Source organism: Mytilus californianus, unplaced genomic scaffold (genome assembly GCF_021869535.1).
Source record: "Mytilus californianus isolate M0D057914Y unplaced genomic scaffold, xbMytCali1.0.p SCAF_8, whole genome shotgun sequence".
NCBI lineage: Eukaryota > Metazoa > Mollusca > Bivalvia > Mytilida > Mytilidae > Mytilus > Mytilus californianus.
Window position 1 is genome coordinate 50986156 of NW_026262734.1, and position 18967 is coordinate 51005122.

Below are 18967 nucleotides of genomic sequence, written 5' to 3' on the forward strand. Positions count from 1 at the left end.
ACTTGAATTGATCCATATTTATATTTGTTTTAACCAATATCTAAATATATAAACTTGTTTTAAGGAAATCATTGCTAGCACTGCATACAATAATCCTCTATCTATATACATGTAGCTAGCAAGCACAGAATTGCCAAATATGCGAGTATAAGGGGAAAGGCTGGGGATTTTCTATAAAATTTCCATATGTTTAGCATTGAATCAACACAAGGGTAAATAATCCTTTAGCATGTTTAGTGTAGTGTCTCCATATGATTTCAGTTGGAGTTGTTTCCCTTTAATTTACTGACATGTTGAAAGGTAATTGCCATTCTGGAAATGACTGGTTGACTTTCATATTAAATGAACAAAAACTACACTATGTACATTTGTACATATTTGAATCTTTCGTACAAATGTACCATGTGTACATGTACATGCAAGTCTGATAATTGAAAAATCTTTACAAAATCATACATGTACTACAGTAGTGATGACGGCTCAAAGAAACGATTGTTTTTCAGAGTTTTTTTTTCTTAAAGTCTAATGTCAGCATTATCAGTAAATGTATATAACAAGGTGCACATGAGTTTGTTGATTTACAAAATTAAGGTTCATCAAGCTTTTGCACATTCTGACAATGACCAGCCTCCCCTATAGGAAGCACACCACTAATTCATAGCCCCATTGCTTTCTATGTTAAATTCCACATATTCAAGCAGGCACAGCTCTTAAATGATTTAAGTTCAAATAAAGTGACAATCATTGCATGTCAAAGCAACTCTTTATGGTGTCTTGTACTGAAAAAAATCAACATATCTTTAATGGCATATAAGCATGATAAGAAAGAACTGGTTCCCAGAACATCGGATGTACCAAAACAGGTACTTCAGATCAGTCTGACAGCCAAAATATACCCTCTTTTTAAAATTTGATGCAGTTTTTTTAATATTCAAAATTATAAGTCCAAAAAGTGTTCTACAATGATCACCAGTCATTCAGCTTTCATTTGATACCAAAAATACCTAAATATTCTACATATTTTGAAAGTTACATTCATGCGTAGGAACTATTTTGTGTTAAATATGTACTACTTTCTGGTATGTGCTTTCTGGCCCAGCCTGAATTAGTGGTGTTACACCTATAGCATGTATAGTAAGTCATACTGCTTTGAACAGTAAAGCATGTCACACTGGAATCAGATTTTATTGAAATAAACATATCCATGATAAAGAATTAAATTGTCCTAAATAAATGGAAATGAAAATTAAAAAAACCACCAGGTTATTGTAACAAAAAGAAGTTATCAGTTTGGTCTTTCTCCGTGTTCACAGGAAATATATAAACTGTACCTATGATAATTCTACAGTAGGAAATTTTAAAACAAAAATTGAATAAAAGTTGTGATGGTTATTGGAAGTTTTCATCTGAAATGGAATTGAATGTTTTTCATGTTTATTCCTTTTAATTAATGCATAATTTATCTACATCTACCATTGTCTACATGTAATCTACAAACCATGTACATATGTCTGTTCATCAATTGATATAGATCTTTTTAAATTCTTATAAGTAGTCATTTGTAAGTAGATATAAGAAGATGTGGTATGAGTGCCAATGAGACAACTCTCCATCCAAGTTACAATTTGTAAAAGTAAAAGTCAATCATGTCAAAGTACGGTCTTAACACGGAGCCTTGGCTCACACCGAACAGCAAGCTATAAAGGGCCCCAAAAATGACTTGTGTAAAACTATTCAAACGGGAAAACCAACAGTCTAATGTATATAAAAAAAGAGAAACGAGAAACATTTATGAACAAAGGACAACCACTGAACATCAGTTTCATCATTTTTCATTTAATTTGGTAAAGGTTGCAATTAATCGCTCTCCCAGATCATGACACATTGTAAAGTGACCCAGTCTGCACTGTCACCCACAAGTTCAATGCCCTGGACTAGGAAATTTTTATTGGGACTAGTAAATATTTGCTTAACTTTGTTTAGATGCATAAGACACATGTAAGACATGTAAGAAAAAAGTTAGAATATTTATTATCTTGGGACATGTCGAAACATTAGTGAAACATCTGAATTATCTTACATTTATTATCGTGTCCGGTTTTTGGCTTTCGACTTGTTTTTATAAATCTATGATTTTTTATGCTTGAAATTGTTCGAAATGGTCATTTTGTTGAAGACTTTTGTTTGTACATGTATGCACATGTATACATACGCAAGAACATGATAAAATGTGAATTTTGTTGTTGTTCGACCTGTTAGTCAAATGCGTTTTGTTAAAATATACTTTTCACTTTTTTGGTCTTTTGGAAAATGTTGTTTGTGCTGTATTTAGACCCACTACCAAGAAATTTGTTTTACATGCACACGTATAAAAATTGTGGTTTTTATCCAACAAAATCATAGGTTTGAACGTTGTTTTCAATTTAGACTTGTTTATATTTTTTCGTTTGGGCATGTATTATATTTGCCTTCGGGTTAATATGATCCGTTCATCCTATTTTGACTCTTCAAAATTCAAGAGTCTATCCTAAATTGAGGTAAATTGTATGGCTTTCCAAATACTGTTTCGATTCCTAACATCACTGAAGAGACATTAATTATCGTAATCCGGATATGGTGTACAAAAACCTTTGCACCTTTTGTTTGCGGTATACCATCTTTTCCGCAAGTTTATTGTTTTCTGTTTAGTATTAAAATTATAATTAAGATCCATTTATTACATCGGTGATCTGTTTATTTGGCAATCGCCAATGGCATGCAATCAGCAGGGTTTAAGAACATTTGTTTTTCGACCTGTTAGTCAAATGCGTTTTGTTAAAATATACTTTTTCACTTTTTTGGTCTTTTGGAAAATGTTGTTTGTGCTGTATTTAGACCCCTCTAACAAGAAATTTGTTTTGCATGCACACGTATAAAAATTGCAGTTTTTATCCAATGCAATCATAGGTTTGAACGTTGTTTTCAATTTAGACTTGTTTGTATATACATGATATATATAATCATGATAATATATATGCATTATCTTAAAAACAAATTAAATGAGCAATTCCATGAACAGATGCATGATATTTTCTTAACAAAAGTTAGTAATACATGATATACATGATATACATGTACAAGTACATGCAGTAATGCACTTGACTCTTCAGTGGTAATAAGACATTTGGGCTGATTCAGACGGATATTTAAAAGTTTATGTACACAAACCCATTTATCATTTATGAGATTTAATGTATAAAATACTGTTTTCATTTTTGTAAAAAATACATTCAGGAAGGGGAAATTTGATTTTGGTTGGGAGGATCACGAGGATGCATTGAAGGAGGTTTATTTAAGAAGCAATTTTCATTTCCACCTCTTGCTATGTTGAAATATTCATTTTTATCCTACAAACTTGTATCATGGACAAGACTGTTTTTACCAGGCCAGAATATTTATTTCTAAAATCTCCCTGGCCACCCAAGGAAAGAGAGATTTTGCTATAAATATTTATGAAAATGTCTTGATTTTAATAGCAGGTCAATACCTACCTTAATCTTGATTCAAATACCTATTACCTTTTTAAAAAAATACTTGTTAATCACTTCCTTTTTAATAAAGCTAGAGTTGATTCCCTTTTTACCCTTTTAAAAATCACTTCTAGGCCACACTTAAAAATATTTTGGTTTGCCCAAACCCTACCCAAAGGTAGAGACAGTGGGTAGGTAGGTAAGCATTTTCTTTTTTTTTTTTTTCAAAGAGAAATTGAAGTGTCAGATCTTTGTTAGTCTTCATGCCTATCTGATTAAAAAAAAACTTTGTCGCATCAGAACAATAAGATTTTGAGTAGGCAGCTGTTTTCTGGGTTACTAAGGTAGGGTTAGGGCAAACAAACATATTATTTTTTATGACCTTAGACCGTGATTTGAAGTATTAAAAAAACAACTTTTTCAACCGATTTTGATGTTTGGAAAAGTGTCCTTTTATAAGTAACAAGAACACGAAGAAAGAAAAAAAAACAATAGCATAAACAGTAGTATATGTGGGACATTTTTTCATCATGCAGAAGGGTCAAACCACCAAAAGTCATTTTCATTTGAACATGCATGTTGAAGCTTGTATAAGATTAAGAATGGAATTGGGGAATGTGTCTAAGAGATGACAACCTAACCAAAAAGCAGAAAACAGCCCAAAGCCACTAATGGGTCTTCAACACAGCAAGAAAATCCTACACCTGAAGGCGGGCTCCAGCTCTTTATATGATTTACAGTGCTTGAACTACAAGTTGATATATATACAAATGTACATCTAATTGTCTTCAAAGTTGAACAGAAAATGAAATTTTGCTTGTATTCAGAGATGGGTCTGATTACTTTCAATGTAATTGATTGAATTACGATTACTTTGTAAATTGTATGATTAAATTAAATTAATGATTACATCATTTCTCAAAGTACCTGATTAAATTAATGATCACCGTGGCAAGTAATCATGATTACACCTGATTACAATGAATTTCAAAATGCAACAATGTAACCCATTTGAATGATGTAAATCATCTATTAAACAGTCAGGGATATAACTCTATATGGTTATTACAGAAAAATAACATACATTTGTTATTGTGGACTAAAAAATCAAAGAACTGTGATAACATATGTATGTTACATGTTTCAAAGGTACAATATACATCACTAGTTTAGTTAAAATGCATACAAGTTCTATTGACATTACTTTTGTCTTTATGTATACTTAACTATAGAAAGATATAACAGTTCATAGTTTGCCAATTTTGCATAGTACACCTATATGTTATTACAGAAAAAATATGCGCCATCTCTATATCACTCCAAAGCATTTTTTTCAGACATACATCATGCTTAATTACTGTATTTTAATTTATTGTAAGAAATAATGACCAGAGCATGTAATGAGGTTCTGCGCAAGCTTCCCAGTAATTCCCAAGTGTCTCATATAATAAGTTACATTCCTTTAACATGTTTAATAACTAAGCTATGTTATTACAGCTAAGTTTATCCCTTAAAAGCCTCGTCTCTGTATATATTGATTTACCATGGTTAATCAAAAATGTATTAATCAAAATAAAAAATTCATTATCAAGGCTATGCATTTAGTTTCTGCGCACAGTCTCAAGAGTTCCCTAGAGCCCATTATAAATTAAAATATTTTTGATTTATTTTACAAATAACAAACATATGTTATTGCAGATTTAGAAAATTTAAGGAATAAAGAGTAGACAACTCATGAAAGTATCTGTAATAACACACGCAAGTTATTTTCTGTAATAACCCTATAGAGTTAATCTCTGACTGTTAAAGGTTTTATATAACTGTAGCACTTTTTGAGAAAGGATTTTGTTTGATATGTTATTAAATGATCATACTTCATTAATTTAATAAATCAAAGATTCGCAACATATATAGATGAACATTCTGTCACTGGAACCCATTGAATTTTATCATCAGTAATCTCTGAATTATTTTGACTTCAATTGAGTAAAGGTTTGTAAAGAGTTTTGATTTTCATACATCTTCCTGACTATATGTATTTTGGGATGCAGTCTTGGGAAGTTAAAATATGGATGAAGTAAAGTTACCAGTTAAAACATATCTAAAATTGAAATAGAATTGTTCAAAAATCCTACATAAAATATTAAGTATTAAAAATCATTGCATTTTATTTGCCTATATATGCCAACATTTGTTTATTTTAAACAACGTATTTGTCACTCTTTTTGTTTGTACTAATCATGCTAATTAGATAAATTTTCACATGTCAGGTTTATCTTTTATCATATATTGCCCTACAGCTACACATAATTGGTAATTGCAATAAAACAGACCATATAATTGGTGTTCTACCTATCAATTCAAAGGTGACAATAATCACAATATTGACAAAGGATTATAATTCAGGGGTTAAAGAAAAGTATTACTTGAATGTAACAGTCAAATATACCGGTACACATTTAAATTGTGAAAACATGTACAATACTTTTTAATTGGGCTAATGATTACTTTCAATACTGTATCAGTTTGTTTTGTTACTGAAGTAAATGTATCAATAGCATGCTTAATGTATTAAACAAAACTATTTGAGCAAGTTAATTATTTATTAAATATGAATAACAAAAAGGTTAATTTAAGATGTGACCTATTAACCATGAACACCATTTCAGACTTTTTTTTATTGTAATCAGAATGTAATCAAAAAGTAATCAGGATTACAAGGTATTTTGTGAAAAAATTGATTAAATTAAATCACATGTAATAAGATTTTTGGCTGATTAATGATTACAATGATTATTTGAGAAATTGTAATCAATTACAGCTGATTAATGATAACAATTACAATATCCTAGGTCTGCTTGTATTTTCACTAGAACTTTGGAGGGCTTAATACTTTTAGCTTACATGTTCTTAGTCAATGTTAGTATAATATTATTTGTAAAAAATCTGAAATTTCAAAAGAACTTCCATATAAAATTTTGAATGAAACTTAGCAAAAAAGGGTAACATTTATTCACATAAGTGTAAGCTATGCACGAATAAAGTGAATTTGAAATTCTAAATGAAAAAAAAACAAAGAAGATATACCAAGATGCAGACAGTATGTAACAACGATAATGGATTTCAGTTAATGACTTGTACCGATTCTGGTTCAGAGAAGGATTTGTGTCTGTTTAGGACATGTAAGAAGTTTTAATTTATTAAAACATACCTATATGGTCTAAATACTCGTACGGTCTGGCCTGTTAAAAACCAAACGAGTATATTCATATGGTCATGGTCATTCACCATTGGTCAATATACTCATATGGTCCTGAACATAAACACACAAAACAAAAAAGCAGAAAAAGAATGATTTTTCTTATGCTTACATGTATTATCATTATTTTTCAACTGTTGATAAGAAAAATTTTAAGCCATTGAACATGTTAAAAGCTCATTAAAAGTGTAAATATTTTCTAAGGAAAAGAAAAGGAATGTGAAAAAAATAGGTGGTAATTAAGTATGATTTCATTGTTTTCAGACATGCTATTTTTCAAACTATTATGTCTTTCCTTAATTACCATGGTAATTATATTCAACAAAATTGGCAAATGTTGCAAAGGGAGCCATTAAGTATTTTATAAAGTATCTCACCTTTCTATGGTTCTCCTTATACCATTCTTATTTGAGTGGATATAGTATACAGTGGTACCACCTTTTATGTATGTTTATGCCCCCGCCATATTGGAGGGCCGTTAAGTTTCACCTTTGTCCATTTGTACATCCATCCATACATCCCGAAATTGATTCTTTATCTTCAATATACCTCTTCCAAATGTTATAAAACTTAAACAGAATGCTCATTACAATAAAAACAAGAGTGCATACGCTGAAATGTCTCGCCTTCTTTACTATAACCATTGATATAATGTTGATAGTCATAAATGAAAGCGTTACTACAACTATTACATAAACTTAACATGATCCAAGAAAATGAAGTCAAGGTCATATAAACCAAACGAGAAATACATGTACACCTTACAATCATTCAATACACTAAATATAGTTGACCTATTGCTTATAGTTTCTAAGAAACAGACTTAACCAAGAAAACTAAACATTGACCAATGAATTGTGAAAATGAGGTCAAGGTCAGATGAACCATGCCAGGCATACATGAACAGCTTACAATCCTTCCATACAACAAATATAGTTGACCTTTTGCTTATAGTTTAAGAAAACCAGACCGAAACACATAAACTTAACACTGATCAATGAACCGTGAAAATGAGGTCAAGGTCAAATAAAACCTGCGAGACTGACATGTACATCATAAAATATTTCCATACACCAAATATAGTTGACTTATTGCATATAGTATTAGAAAAAAACACCAAAACTCAAAAACTTAACTTTGACCACTGAACCATGAAAATGAGGTCAAAGTCAGATGACACCTGCCAGTTGGACATTTACACCTTACAATCATTCCATACACCAAATATAGTAAACCTATTGTATAAAGTATAAGAAAAATAGACCAAAACACAAAAACTTAACTATAACCACTGAACCATGAAAATGAGGGCAAGGTCAGATGACACCTGCCAGTTGTACATGTACACCTTACAATCCTTCTAGACACCAAATATAATAGACCTTTTGCTTATAGTATCTGAGATATGGACTTGACCACCAAAACATAACCTTGTTCACTGATCTATGAAATGAGGTCAAGGTCAAGTGAAAACTGTCTGACGCACATGAGGACCTTGCAAGGTACGCACATACAAAATATAGTTATCCTATTACTCATAATAAGAGAGAAATAATTAACATTACAAAAAATCTCAACTTTTTTTTCAAGTAGTCACTGCATGAACCATGAAAATGAGGTCAAGGACAATGGACATGTGACAGATGGAAACTTCGTAACGGAAGGCATATATATACAAAGTATGAAGCATCCAGGTCTTCCACCTTCTAAAATATAAAGCTTTTAAGAAGATGGCTAACGCCGCTGCCGCCGCCAGATCACTATCCCTATGTAGAGCTTTCTGCGACAAAAGTCGCAGGCTCGACAAAAACCAGATCAAGTTTAAATTAAGGTGTCAAAACATTTATCTTTCTACGAATTTGCCCCTTTACAAATCGAATAATTGCTTTTTTTCGTTCTCTAACTTAAGTGTGCCTCAACAAAATGTTATAACCCTTATACACAATGCTTATTAGCACAAAACACTGATCCGGTTTGAAATTTGGTGGCGTCACTTTTACCATTTTGGAGCTATTAAGAATAAGAAGATGTGGTATGAGTGCCATTGAGACAACTCTCCATACAATTATAGTTCAAAGTACGGCCTTCAACACGGAGCCTTGGCTCATACAAAACAGCAAGCTATAAAGGGCCCCAAAATGATAAACTTGTGTAAAACAATTCAAGCAGGAAAACCATTGGTCATATCTATATAAAAAACGAGAAAAGAGAAACACTTATGAACTACATCAACAAATGACAACCACTGAACCACATCAACAAACGACAACTAATGACCAGCAGGTTATTTTACAAGTGAAAAAAACTGGAGTTTTTCGTTTCCATTCTCGAACTTAATTTAACATTGACTCATCATGCTCATGGCATTTGTAATTATAAAGAATGAAATAATGTGATATTTATTTCATATGTCCGAACATACAATCATTATATATACGCAATAACATTCTATATGGCATTATACCTGATTTTTATAAATCTATGATTGTTTTTAAATGCTTAATTGAAATTGTTCAAAATGGTCATTTTGTTTAATACTTTTATTTGTACATGTATTTAATAATTACCTGTACATGCTGTATATATGCATGAACATGATAAAACATGAATTTAGTTATGAAATGATTTAAGATCATTTAAGATATAGTCTTAGATGTATTACGTTTGTACATGATTGATAGGTTAAGTTTATTATGTTGGGATAATTGCAAAAACATAGATCTGCATGTATTTATGGTAAAATAAAGTTGAACTATTTACTTATTAATTTTCAAATAAAATTGAGAATGGAAACGGGAAATTGTTCAAAGAGACAACACCCCACCCACAGAGCAGAAAACAGCCTGAGGCCACAAATGGATCTTCCTGACGGATCTTCAACACTGTGAGAAAATCCCCCAACCAAAGGCTAGCTTCATCTGGTCCCTAAACAGTAATGTTCAGTGAAAAAGGACGTCACACTAAACCCCGAAACATAAAAATGAACCCAATTAAAAAAGCATACAAGACTAACAAAGACCAGAGGTTCTTGACTTTGGATAGGCGCTAAAATGTGGTTGATTTAAATATGTATTGTGAATGTATATTACATTTATACATGTATAATGCTATGAACTCATTTATTTTTGTGGGTAATCAATATTAGATTGACGAAACATGGACATGTTGTACTATTTACATTTTAGTTCCTGGATATTTTTAGTCCCCTACCGACGAAGTCAAAGGGGACTTTAGGTTTGCACTCTGTCCATCTGTCTGTCCATCCGTCAGGCTGGCAAATCAGTTTTCCAGACCTTTTTTCTTCATGCTTGAAGATATTGATTTGATATTTGGTGTATTGTTTTATCATGACAAGTTACAGGTCAAGTTTGATTTTCACGATTTTAGCTTTTCTCCTTGTTCAGTTAAAGCCCTTTCCCTAGAATTAAATTTTTGATGAAATACTTATTAATTACTAGATTTCGGTTCAAAGGGGAATAACTAATTTTTTAACTTTTCCTAGAATTAAATTTTGGTGAAATACTTATTTATTACTACATTTCTGTTCAAAAGGAAATAACTCATTTTTTAAAAGATTTGTAAAAGACATTGTATTAAGATAAATGACATTTTGGATTTTTTTCCTTTTCTTTAGTGAATTGTTTGAAGAATAAAGTGGTTGGTTTGTTTGCTATTTTATGTAGTTTACACCATGACAAGTTATAGATCAAGTTAGCATTTTGTTCCATTACATTGCATTTTTAACCGGTAGGGGACTATGTATTGCCATGCAATACTCACAGAATGCTTGTATTTCCTGGTCTTGCCTGCATACCAGTACTTTTGATAAAAGTTTGCTTACATGTTGTTAAAATTAGGTTACATACAAATGTATATGAGTATTATTTTCATGTAGAATGTTGGACAGGTAGTCACATGACAAAAAGTCTCAATTTAGTTTTTATGCCCCAGGTAGGGGCATTATGATTTTCGGTCTGTGTTTCCGTCCATCCGTCTGTCACGCTTCAGGTCAAATTAGAGTTTTGATTCGAATTTCACTGTCCACTGAACATAGAAAATGATAGTGTGAGTGGGGCATCCGTGTACTATTGACACTTTCTTGTTAAGTGATGATCCCAGTACACTAGTACGTCTAGTTCAATAACTTTGTCCTTCTTTGTTGTTTTTGTTAAAGTTGAACAAGAATTTACAAGAACAATGAAGAATAACAAATTAACAATGAATAAATACATGCACATGATATTTTCCGTAATAAATGTATATAGATGATATAGTACATGTAGTAAGGCACTTGACTGTTCAGCATGTTCAGTGGTAATAATACATTAAGACTGACTCAGACTGATATTAAACAGTTTATGAACACAAATCCCTTAATCATTTATCAGTGTTAATGCATCATATATTGCCTCTATGCTGTTAGAAACCATGTTTGTAAAATACACTAAGGAAGGGGCAATTTGATTTTGATTTGGGAGAATGGAAAGACATTGATTTGAGATTAAAATTTTTGTTTGGACCTCTTGCTATGTTTACATATTCATTTGCATCATACGTGTTTCAAGGGTAAGATTTTTTCATTTCTTCCAGGACAGAATAAATCCTTTCTGAAATCTTCCTGGCCACCCAAGGAAAGTAAGATTTTGCTATAAATATTTATAAAAATGTCTTGATTTTAATAGCAGGTCAATACCTATCTTAATCTTGATTCAAATACAAATAACTTTATAAAAAAATCTAGTGAATTACTTCCTAAAGTGTTTTTTATCCCCCGCCTTACTGGAGGGGGCATTAAGTTCTACAATTGAGCTGTCTGAACATCCCGAAATATTTCTCCGTTCTCTAACTTAAGTTTACCTTTACCAAATGTTTTGAATCTTGTACACCAAAGCTCATTTCCACAAAATACAGATCAAGTTGAATTTGAGTGGCGTCTCTTTTACCTTTCTAGAGTTTTTGCCTATTACAAATGGAAAAAATGCAGAATTTTTCGTTTCCGTTCTCTAACTCAAGTTTGCGCCTCACCCAAATGAAACTTATAAACGATGCTTGGTACCACAAAACTCAGATTAAGTACGAATTTGGGTAGCATTACTTTTAATGTTCTTGAGTTATGTCCCTTTATAATATAACTTTATATTCAAGTGGGGGCATCTTCTGTGGTGATGGACACATTCCTAATTTATTTTTAATAAAGCTCGAGTTGATTCTCTTTTTTCCACTTTCAAAAATAGGTTTTACCAGTGAAATCAACAATGGTGAAGACACCTGTTATATAAACATACTGCCCTTGGATGAAGGTGTTGGGATTTAGGGATAACAATTTTTCACGAAAGGCAGTATGTTTTTATTATACTGAATGCCTTATTATTCACATGTGCACAATGTTATAAGAAGGACAATTGTAAAAAGATAAAGTGGTAAAATAAAATAGTTGACATATAACTGTAATGACTTTAATTGAGCGCATTTCCTAACAATGTAATAACCGCTTTAAAAAATCGTTTGTTATTTAAATTTTAAAAAACCTTAAAAGAGGGGCAAAATATACCAGAGGGACATTCAAACTCGTAGATCGAAAATAAACTGACAACGCCATGGCTAAAAGAAAAAGACAGACAAACAATAGTACACAAGGCACAACATAGAAATCTAAAGACTGAGCAATACGAACCCCACCAAATACTGGGGGTGATCTCATGTGCTCTGGAAGGGTAAGCAGATCCTGCTCCACATGTTGCACCCGTCGTATTGCTCATGTTATTACAAACCCGGTAAATAGTCTTAATTCTAAAACTTTAGCTCTGCAAGAATAAATTGAATTTGAAATTCTAAATGAAAAACAAAGAATTTCAATCTGATTATAGGATAGAGTTGATTTGGAAGAGGAATGTTTAAAGAAGACATGTGAAGAAAGATCACCACTTCCAGACCTTATTTCCTTAGAAGAAGGTGACAGTGATCCATTAACACGGTTACAAGAACAGATAGACATTGATGGATGTGAAAACAATGAAATATATGACAGAAAGCTTAGAAATAAGAACCAATCAGATAAAGTAAAGAGAGAATCAGGTGAGACCAATCATGAAAAGTTGTGGCATTGTAAAAAGTGTGAATTTTCAACAGGTGATAAGAAGGAACAAGAGAGACACAGAAAACATCACTCTTACATGGAACGAAAACTCAGAATGTCTAAACTACTTGAACCTCCAAAATATTCCTGTGATGAATGTGGAAATGAATATAAATCAGAAGACAGTTTGATAAAACATCAAAATTTAGTGCATTCGGATAAGCCTATATTGAGATGTGTGCTTAGAGGGTGTAAATCACGTTTTGTGGAAGAATTTGTCTTACAAAAACATTTGTTATGGCACAAATCACAAGGTGTTCTGAAATGTAGGAAATGTGCACAGGTATTTGTACTAAAGGGTGCACTAAAAAGACACGAAGATTATTGTGTCAAAAGATTAATGTTTCTATGTGACATTTGTAATAAAGTGTATAAAGCCCAAAAAAATCTCTCTGAACATATGAGTAAAATGCATTGTCAGGGGGGTAAAGGCTTCAATTATAGGGAATCTTTAAAGTTTAGCAGAAATAACAACAGTATGACGTCTGCAGTTGATCAGAATAAAAGAGCAAGTATAACAGTCGAGAATACAAGTTTAGAAACTTCTTTGGAAGAGTTTAATGCTGATAATGTTGAGGAATTTGTTGAAGGGATGAATTCAATTTTACTCACCCAGCGGAATGAAAAAAAATCAAAACAGACACAAGACGTTTACCGTTGTATACATTGTGAATTCTCAACAGAAGATAAAATACAGTATACTAAACATAGAAAACACCATGCTTACCTTATTCACAAGCAAAAGAGTGCAGAACTCCAATCACATACTTGTGATAAGTGTGAAACAGAGGATAAAACTACACTTGCATTGAAAGTTCATACGGAAAAGGTACATTCTATGGTATTTGAATGCCTAGAGAAAGGTTGTTTTAAATATTTTTCGGATGAACACAAGTTAAATGAACATTTATTAGAGCATGAAGAAACTGGTTTAACAAAATGTGGGAAGTGTGCAAGATCATTTGTTACAAAACATGATTTGAAAGAACATGAGAATAGCTGCTTTCCTAACGAAAATGGTGGTGAAAATGATGATAATAACGATGATGTTGATGATGATGACATGGATGATGATGGTGATGATGATGATGATGATATTGAGGGTATTGTAAAAACGTTAAATGATGCTATTAAAAAGAAAAGGTCAAAGGTTTTTAAATGTGATAAATGTAATTTTTCAACAAAAGATTATAAGAATTATGAAAAGCATTCGAGCCACCATCATTATTTAAAGAGGAAGGAAACAAAGATACATATTTGTAGATATTGTGTGTTGACCTTCAGGACCAGATCAGGAATGAGTAAACATGAGCTCACTTTTCATTCGGATCAATTTTATGAATGCAAGGTTAAATCCTGCACTAGTGTATTTAAGTTTAAACAGCAATTAGAAAAACACATATTTAATCATAAAAATAGAGGTCTTTTGAAATGCAAGAAATGTAACAAGAAATTTGTTTTTTAAAGCCCCTTATAGCTCGCTGTTCAGTGTAAGTCAAGGCTCCGTATAGAAGACCTTACTTTGACCTATAATGGTTTACTTTTATGAATTTTGACTTGGATGGAGAGTTGTCTCATTGGCACTCATACCACATCTTCTTATATATATTTACACCACATGAAGATAAATGTATAAGGAATATGACAGCAAATGAACAGACTCAGTGTCACTTATGCGGAAAACAGTTTGGATGCAAATCAGGATTGTTAGGGCACATGAGAAAACATAATAATGAAATGTTTGATTGCTTTTGTGGAAAAAAACATTTGACAGTATTAAAAATCTTAATCAGCATAAAAAATGTCATAATGATCCTATGCTTAAATCATTTTGTGAAAAAAAGGTTTCCGAGGAGAGTGAAAATAGTGCAGATTCAGATGAAATGGAAGATAGCACATCTTAAAGTTCAAGTGCAAAGTATAATTCGAAAAGTACTAAAGCAAAGCAAACAGTATCTGAATAATGGAAATGAAGAGTGTGTTATAGAACATGTTTATATTGCAGATTTTCACAATTTAACACAATTCAGGAAGAGGTGTCAGCAAATGGTGGAATAACAACAGAAAATGATGAAAATAATGAGTCAGATGTGAGTAAGGAATCTGACATGACGTTTGGTGATGAAGGGGATGAATTGATATTGAAGAATAAACAAAATGATGGTGACATGCTTAACATTGGCATTGAATGAATTTATCTCTGATTTTGTAATATGAAGATATTAGTGACTATACGTAGTGACATTGAATAGTCTGACGAATATATAGACACCCAAAACAAACAAAGAAGCAAACAAGTGTGAATTTTAAGTATTAACATTTTTCTCGAGCATGCGACTTATGTCGCAGAAAGCTCGACATAGGGAGAGTGATCTGGCGGCTGCAGCCACGTCAGTGTTAACAAACTTCTTAAAAGCTTAATATTTCAGAAGGTGGAAGACCTGAATCCTTTATACTTTGCATATAGATGCCTTATGTTATAAAGTTTCCGTCGGTCATATGTCCATTGTTCTTGAGCTCATTTTCATGGTTCAGTGACTACTTAAAAAAAAAAATTATTCTTTATTCATGTTATTTCTCTCTTATTATGAATAATATAACTATTTGGTATGTGCGTACTTTGCAAAGTCCTCATTCCCATCAGACAGTTTTCACTTGACCCTGACCTCTATATATCAGATACTATAAGCAATAGGTCTACTATATTTGGTGTAAGAAATGATTGTAAGTTGAACCTGGCCAATTGGCAGGTATCATCGGAACTTGACCTCATTTCCATGGTTCAGTAGTTAAAGTTTAGTTTTTATGTTTTGGTCTGTTTTTCTAATACTGTATGCAATAGGTCAAATATATTTAGTGTATGAAAATATTTTACTATGTACATGTCAGTCTGGCATGTTATATTTGATCGTGACCTTATGTTTACGGTTATTTGTATTTGGTCTGTTTTTATACGACTGCATCGTCAGCGTCGTCCGAAGACGTTTGGTTTCCAGACAATAACTTCAGTAAATGTGAATAGAAATCTATGAAATCTTAACACAAGGTTTATAACCACAAAAGGAAGGTTGGGATTTTGGGGGTTATAGTCCTAACAGTTTAGGAATTAAAGGCCAAAAAGGGGCCCAAATAAGCATTTTTCTAGTTTCCAGACAATAACTTGTGGAACGGTGTATGGATCTCTCTGAAATTATACAATAAGTATTCATACCACAAAGGGATGGTTAGGATTGGCTTTGAGGGGTTATGGCTCAATCCGTTTAGGAATTAGGGGCAAAATAGGGGGAAAAACAAGGGTTTCCTGGTTAATGGACTATTAAAAAAAAAGATTACCTCCCTTACACTGCTTTTAATTTATGTATAAAGAAATGTTGTATTGTCTTGAGGTGATAAGCTGTCAATTTATTTTTAGAAGTTACTATTTAAAAATGCTGATGTATGTCATTTTCTATATTAAGACTTTTATGATGTATTTAAATGGGTAATTATGGTTGCAAACTCCATTGGAAATTTGAATTGAGATTATGACCATATCTTGAGGGAAAAATTATTATTTTTTTTTGGAAAAGGGGGGTGAATAAAAAATTTGGGGGGGAGTAAAAAATAAATTGTGAGGGGGAGGGAGAAAAAAGGGTGGTAAACATTTTTTTTTTTTGGGGGGGGGGGGGGGGCAATTCACAACAGCATAGTGTATTGCACAAAAGCAAAAAATTGAATATAAATTCAAATCATATAATTAGTTCTAAGTTCTTTATCTACAGTTATTCTGTGTCAGAAACCTATTATATGTCAAATATTTAATTACAATCCAAATTCAGACCTGTATCAAGTGCGAATATTGTGTCCATTTTTGCCCCAACTGTTCAGGGTTGGACCTCTGCGATCGTATCCAGCTGCTCTTGGCGAAGCAATTTATTCTAATATTATAAGCATTCTAGGTCATTCATATTTGGTGTATGAAATGATTGTAAGGTTTATATTTGTTTGTCAATTATCATCTGACTATGACCTCATTTTTATGATTTATTGGTCAATCTTTAGTTTTCCTGGTCAACTTTGTTTCTAATATACTAAATGCAATAGGTTAACTATATTTAAAGCATCTAATGATTTTAGGGTGTACATGTCTGTGCGTTAAGGACTTCTGACCTTGGCCTCATTTTTATGGTTCATTGATCTATGTTAAGGTTTCCTGGTTGAGTTTGTTTCTTAAATGTGCAATAGGTCAACTTTATTTAAAGCATATTTGGTGTATCGAATGATTTTAAGGTGTTCTTGTATTTGCAGTTTTGTTATCTATGTTATCTGACCTCATTTTCTTTGACCATTTTAAGTTTATGTGATAGTTGAAGTAAAGCTTTATATTTAGGACTGTCAACTTAATTTCAATGGTTAGTAATCAAGGCGAGACATTTCAGTTTGATCACTATGGTATTTTTCAACTTTTGATTAGAAAAATATTAAACCACCAAAAGCTCATTAAACATGTTAAAAGTGTAAATATTATCTAAGGAAAAGAAAATTATTCTAAATAATGAATAGATGGCAATTAATTCTGATTTTTTTCAGACATGTTCATGATGCTATTTGTCAAACTATCACTTTCATCTAGCCAGCATTGTCTGAACAAACATGATAAAATGAGACGCTTAGTATGAAATTTATTTCTTCTTTCTTCCATTTTATTTGGTGTTTTTTTCAATGGTACATCCTTTTATAGACTTTTTTACATTGACTCATGGCATTTGTCATTAATATGCTATTATTACATATAAGCATTCCAGCTCTTAAATCTATAGCATTGTATAGTGAGAGTTCTTACAAATTATATCAAAAAGTGTTATAAGAGAAAAAAATGTTCTCCATATATATCTGCCTGTTGTTATGTTGAATGGTTATAACACATGTCTGTCATACATCAAAGACAATCTATATTTATAAATTTAAAAAATCCTACTTGAGATACTTTGGTATGAAGTCGGGTCAAATAGCAAATTGGATATTACTGTTAATAATTTATCCTTAATAAAACATGTCAAACAACAATTATATATATTAGCATGGGGAATCTTGTCACTGTGTTAACTTATTTGTATTGTTAATTTGCTAGTTGACTACATCTTATTGCAAGATGATTGCTCAGAAACTTAAAAATATTTTTTGACTTGTGACTGTTTTTTTCTTTTTTAATATCTAAGGATTCAGGGAACAAATCCTGTGAATTTGTTAATCATGTAAATAATGTGTACAGAATTACTATAAAATCGTAAGTGAATTTTCAAAAAATGCATAATTTCATTAAATACTACCTGCCTAACATACATGTGTTAAAGTAAAGAAAGAAGATTTCAATGGTTTGCACATACTTGCACTTCAACATGTTCAAAGAATCTAAATCATGAACATAAAAGAAGTTTATAATTTTCATTAAAAAAAATATTGTATATAAATGATACTGTAGAAGTTGAATCGCATGCACTTTTAGATTGTCCACTTTATCAGGCTTTTAGAAAAGCCTTGTTTAATGGAGCTGAAAATGTTGAACCAGAATTTCTGAATTTGGATAATTTTATTTTCCGATATCAATGTATGAAGATTTAAAGCTATATCCAACATGTCCAATTTAATTTTTATAAGAAGCCTCGGTGGCTAAGTGGTATAATTAGTCCAAATACTGTATTCCTAGCCTGTCAACTCTGAGGTTGTTAGTTCGAATCCCGCACATAGCAGTTGCGCTCAACTTTTATCTTAACTGACAAGGATTGTTAGTTTTCCTTCCAAAGGTCTATGGTGTTCTCCGGCCACTATTGCTTTCTTCAACAATAAAACTGACCACTACAAAATAGCACAAAAGTGTTGAAAGTGGCATCAAACACCAATCAATCAATAAATTTGGACGAAATCCTACAATTTTCCCTAGTACTTAAAAAAAAATTAGAGTTTATATTTTGTCAACAGTCCTTTAGTTTTATCACTGGGGCATATACTTTTTGTGTATTTTATATAGCAATAATCTCTCATAACTCTGAGTGGCTTTTTTATTTGATAGGAAAAATATATGTT

General features: G+C 31.7%; 4 protein-coding genes across 4 annotated transcripts in view; 2 read left to right on the forward strand and 2 right to left on the reverse strand.

The window, feature by feature from the left end:
• The window catches only part of LOC127712215 (zinc finger protein 595-like), a 29650-nt gene extending 13158 nt beyond the window's left edge, over positions 1-16492 (forward strand). Inside the window, exon 3 of the mRNA XM_052218521.1 lies at positions 12636-16492. Within this exon, the coding sequence (XP_052074481.1) occupies positions 12636-14369 (1734 nt within the window). The 3' untranslated portion in view covers positions 14370-16492. The remainder of the gene's footprint in view (positions 1-12635) is intronic.
• The window catches only part of LOC127712220 (beta-glucuronidase-like), a 988629-nt gene that overhangs the window by 917608 nt on the left and 52054 nt on the right, over positions 1-18967 (reverse strand). The gene's annotated exons all lie outside the window — the stretch shown is intronic.
• LOC127712224 (ornithine decarboxylase-like) overlaps positions 1-18967 on the forward strand; it is a 787891-nt gene that overhangs the window by 689360 nt on the left and 79564 nt on the right. The gene's annotated exons all lie outside the window — the stretch shown is intronic.
• LOC127712221 (uncharacterized) overlaps positions 1-18967 on the reverse strand; it is a 209635-nt gene that overhangs the window by 106868 nt on the left and 83800 nt on the right. The gene's annotated exons all lie outside the window — the stretch shown is intronic.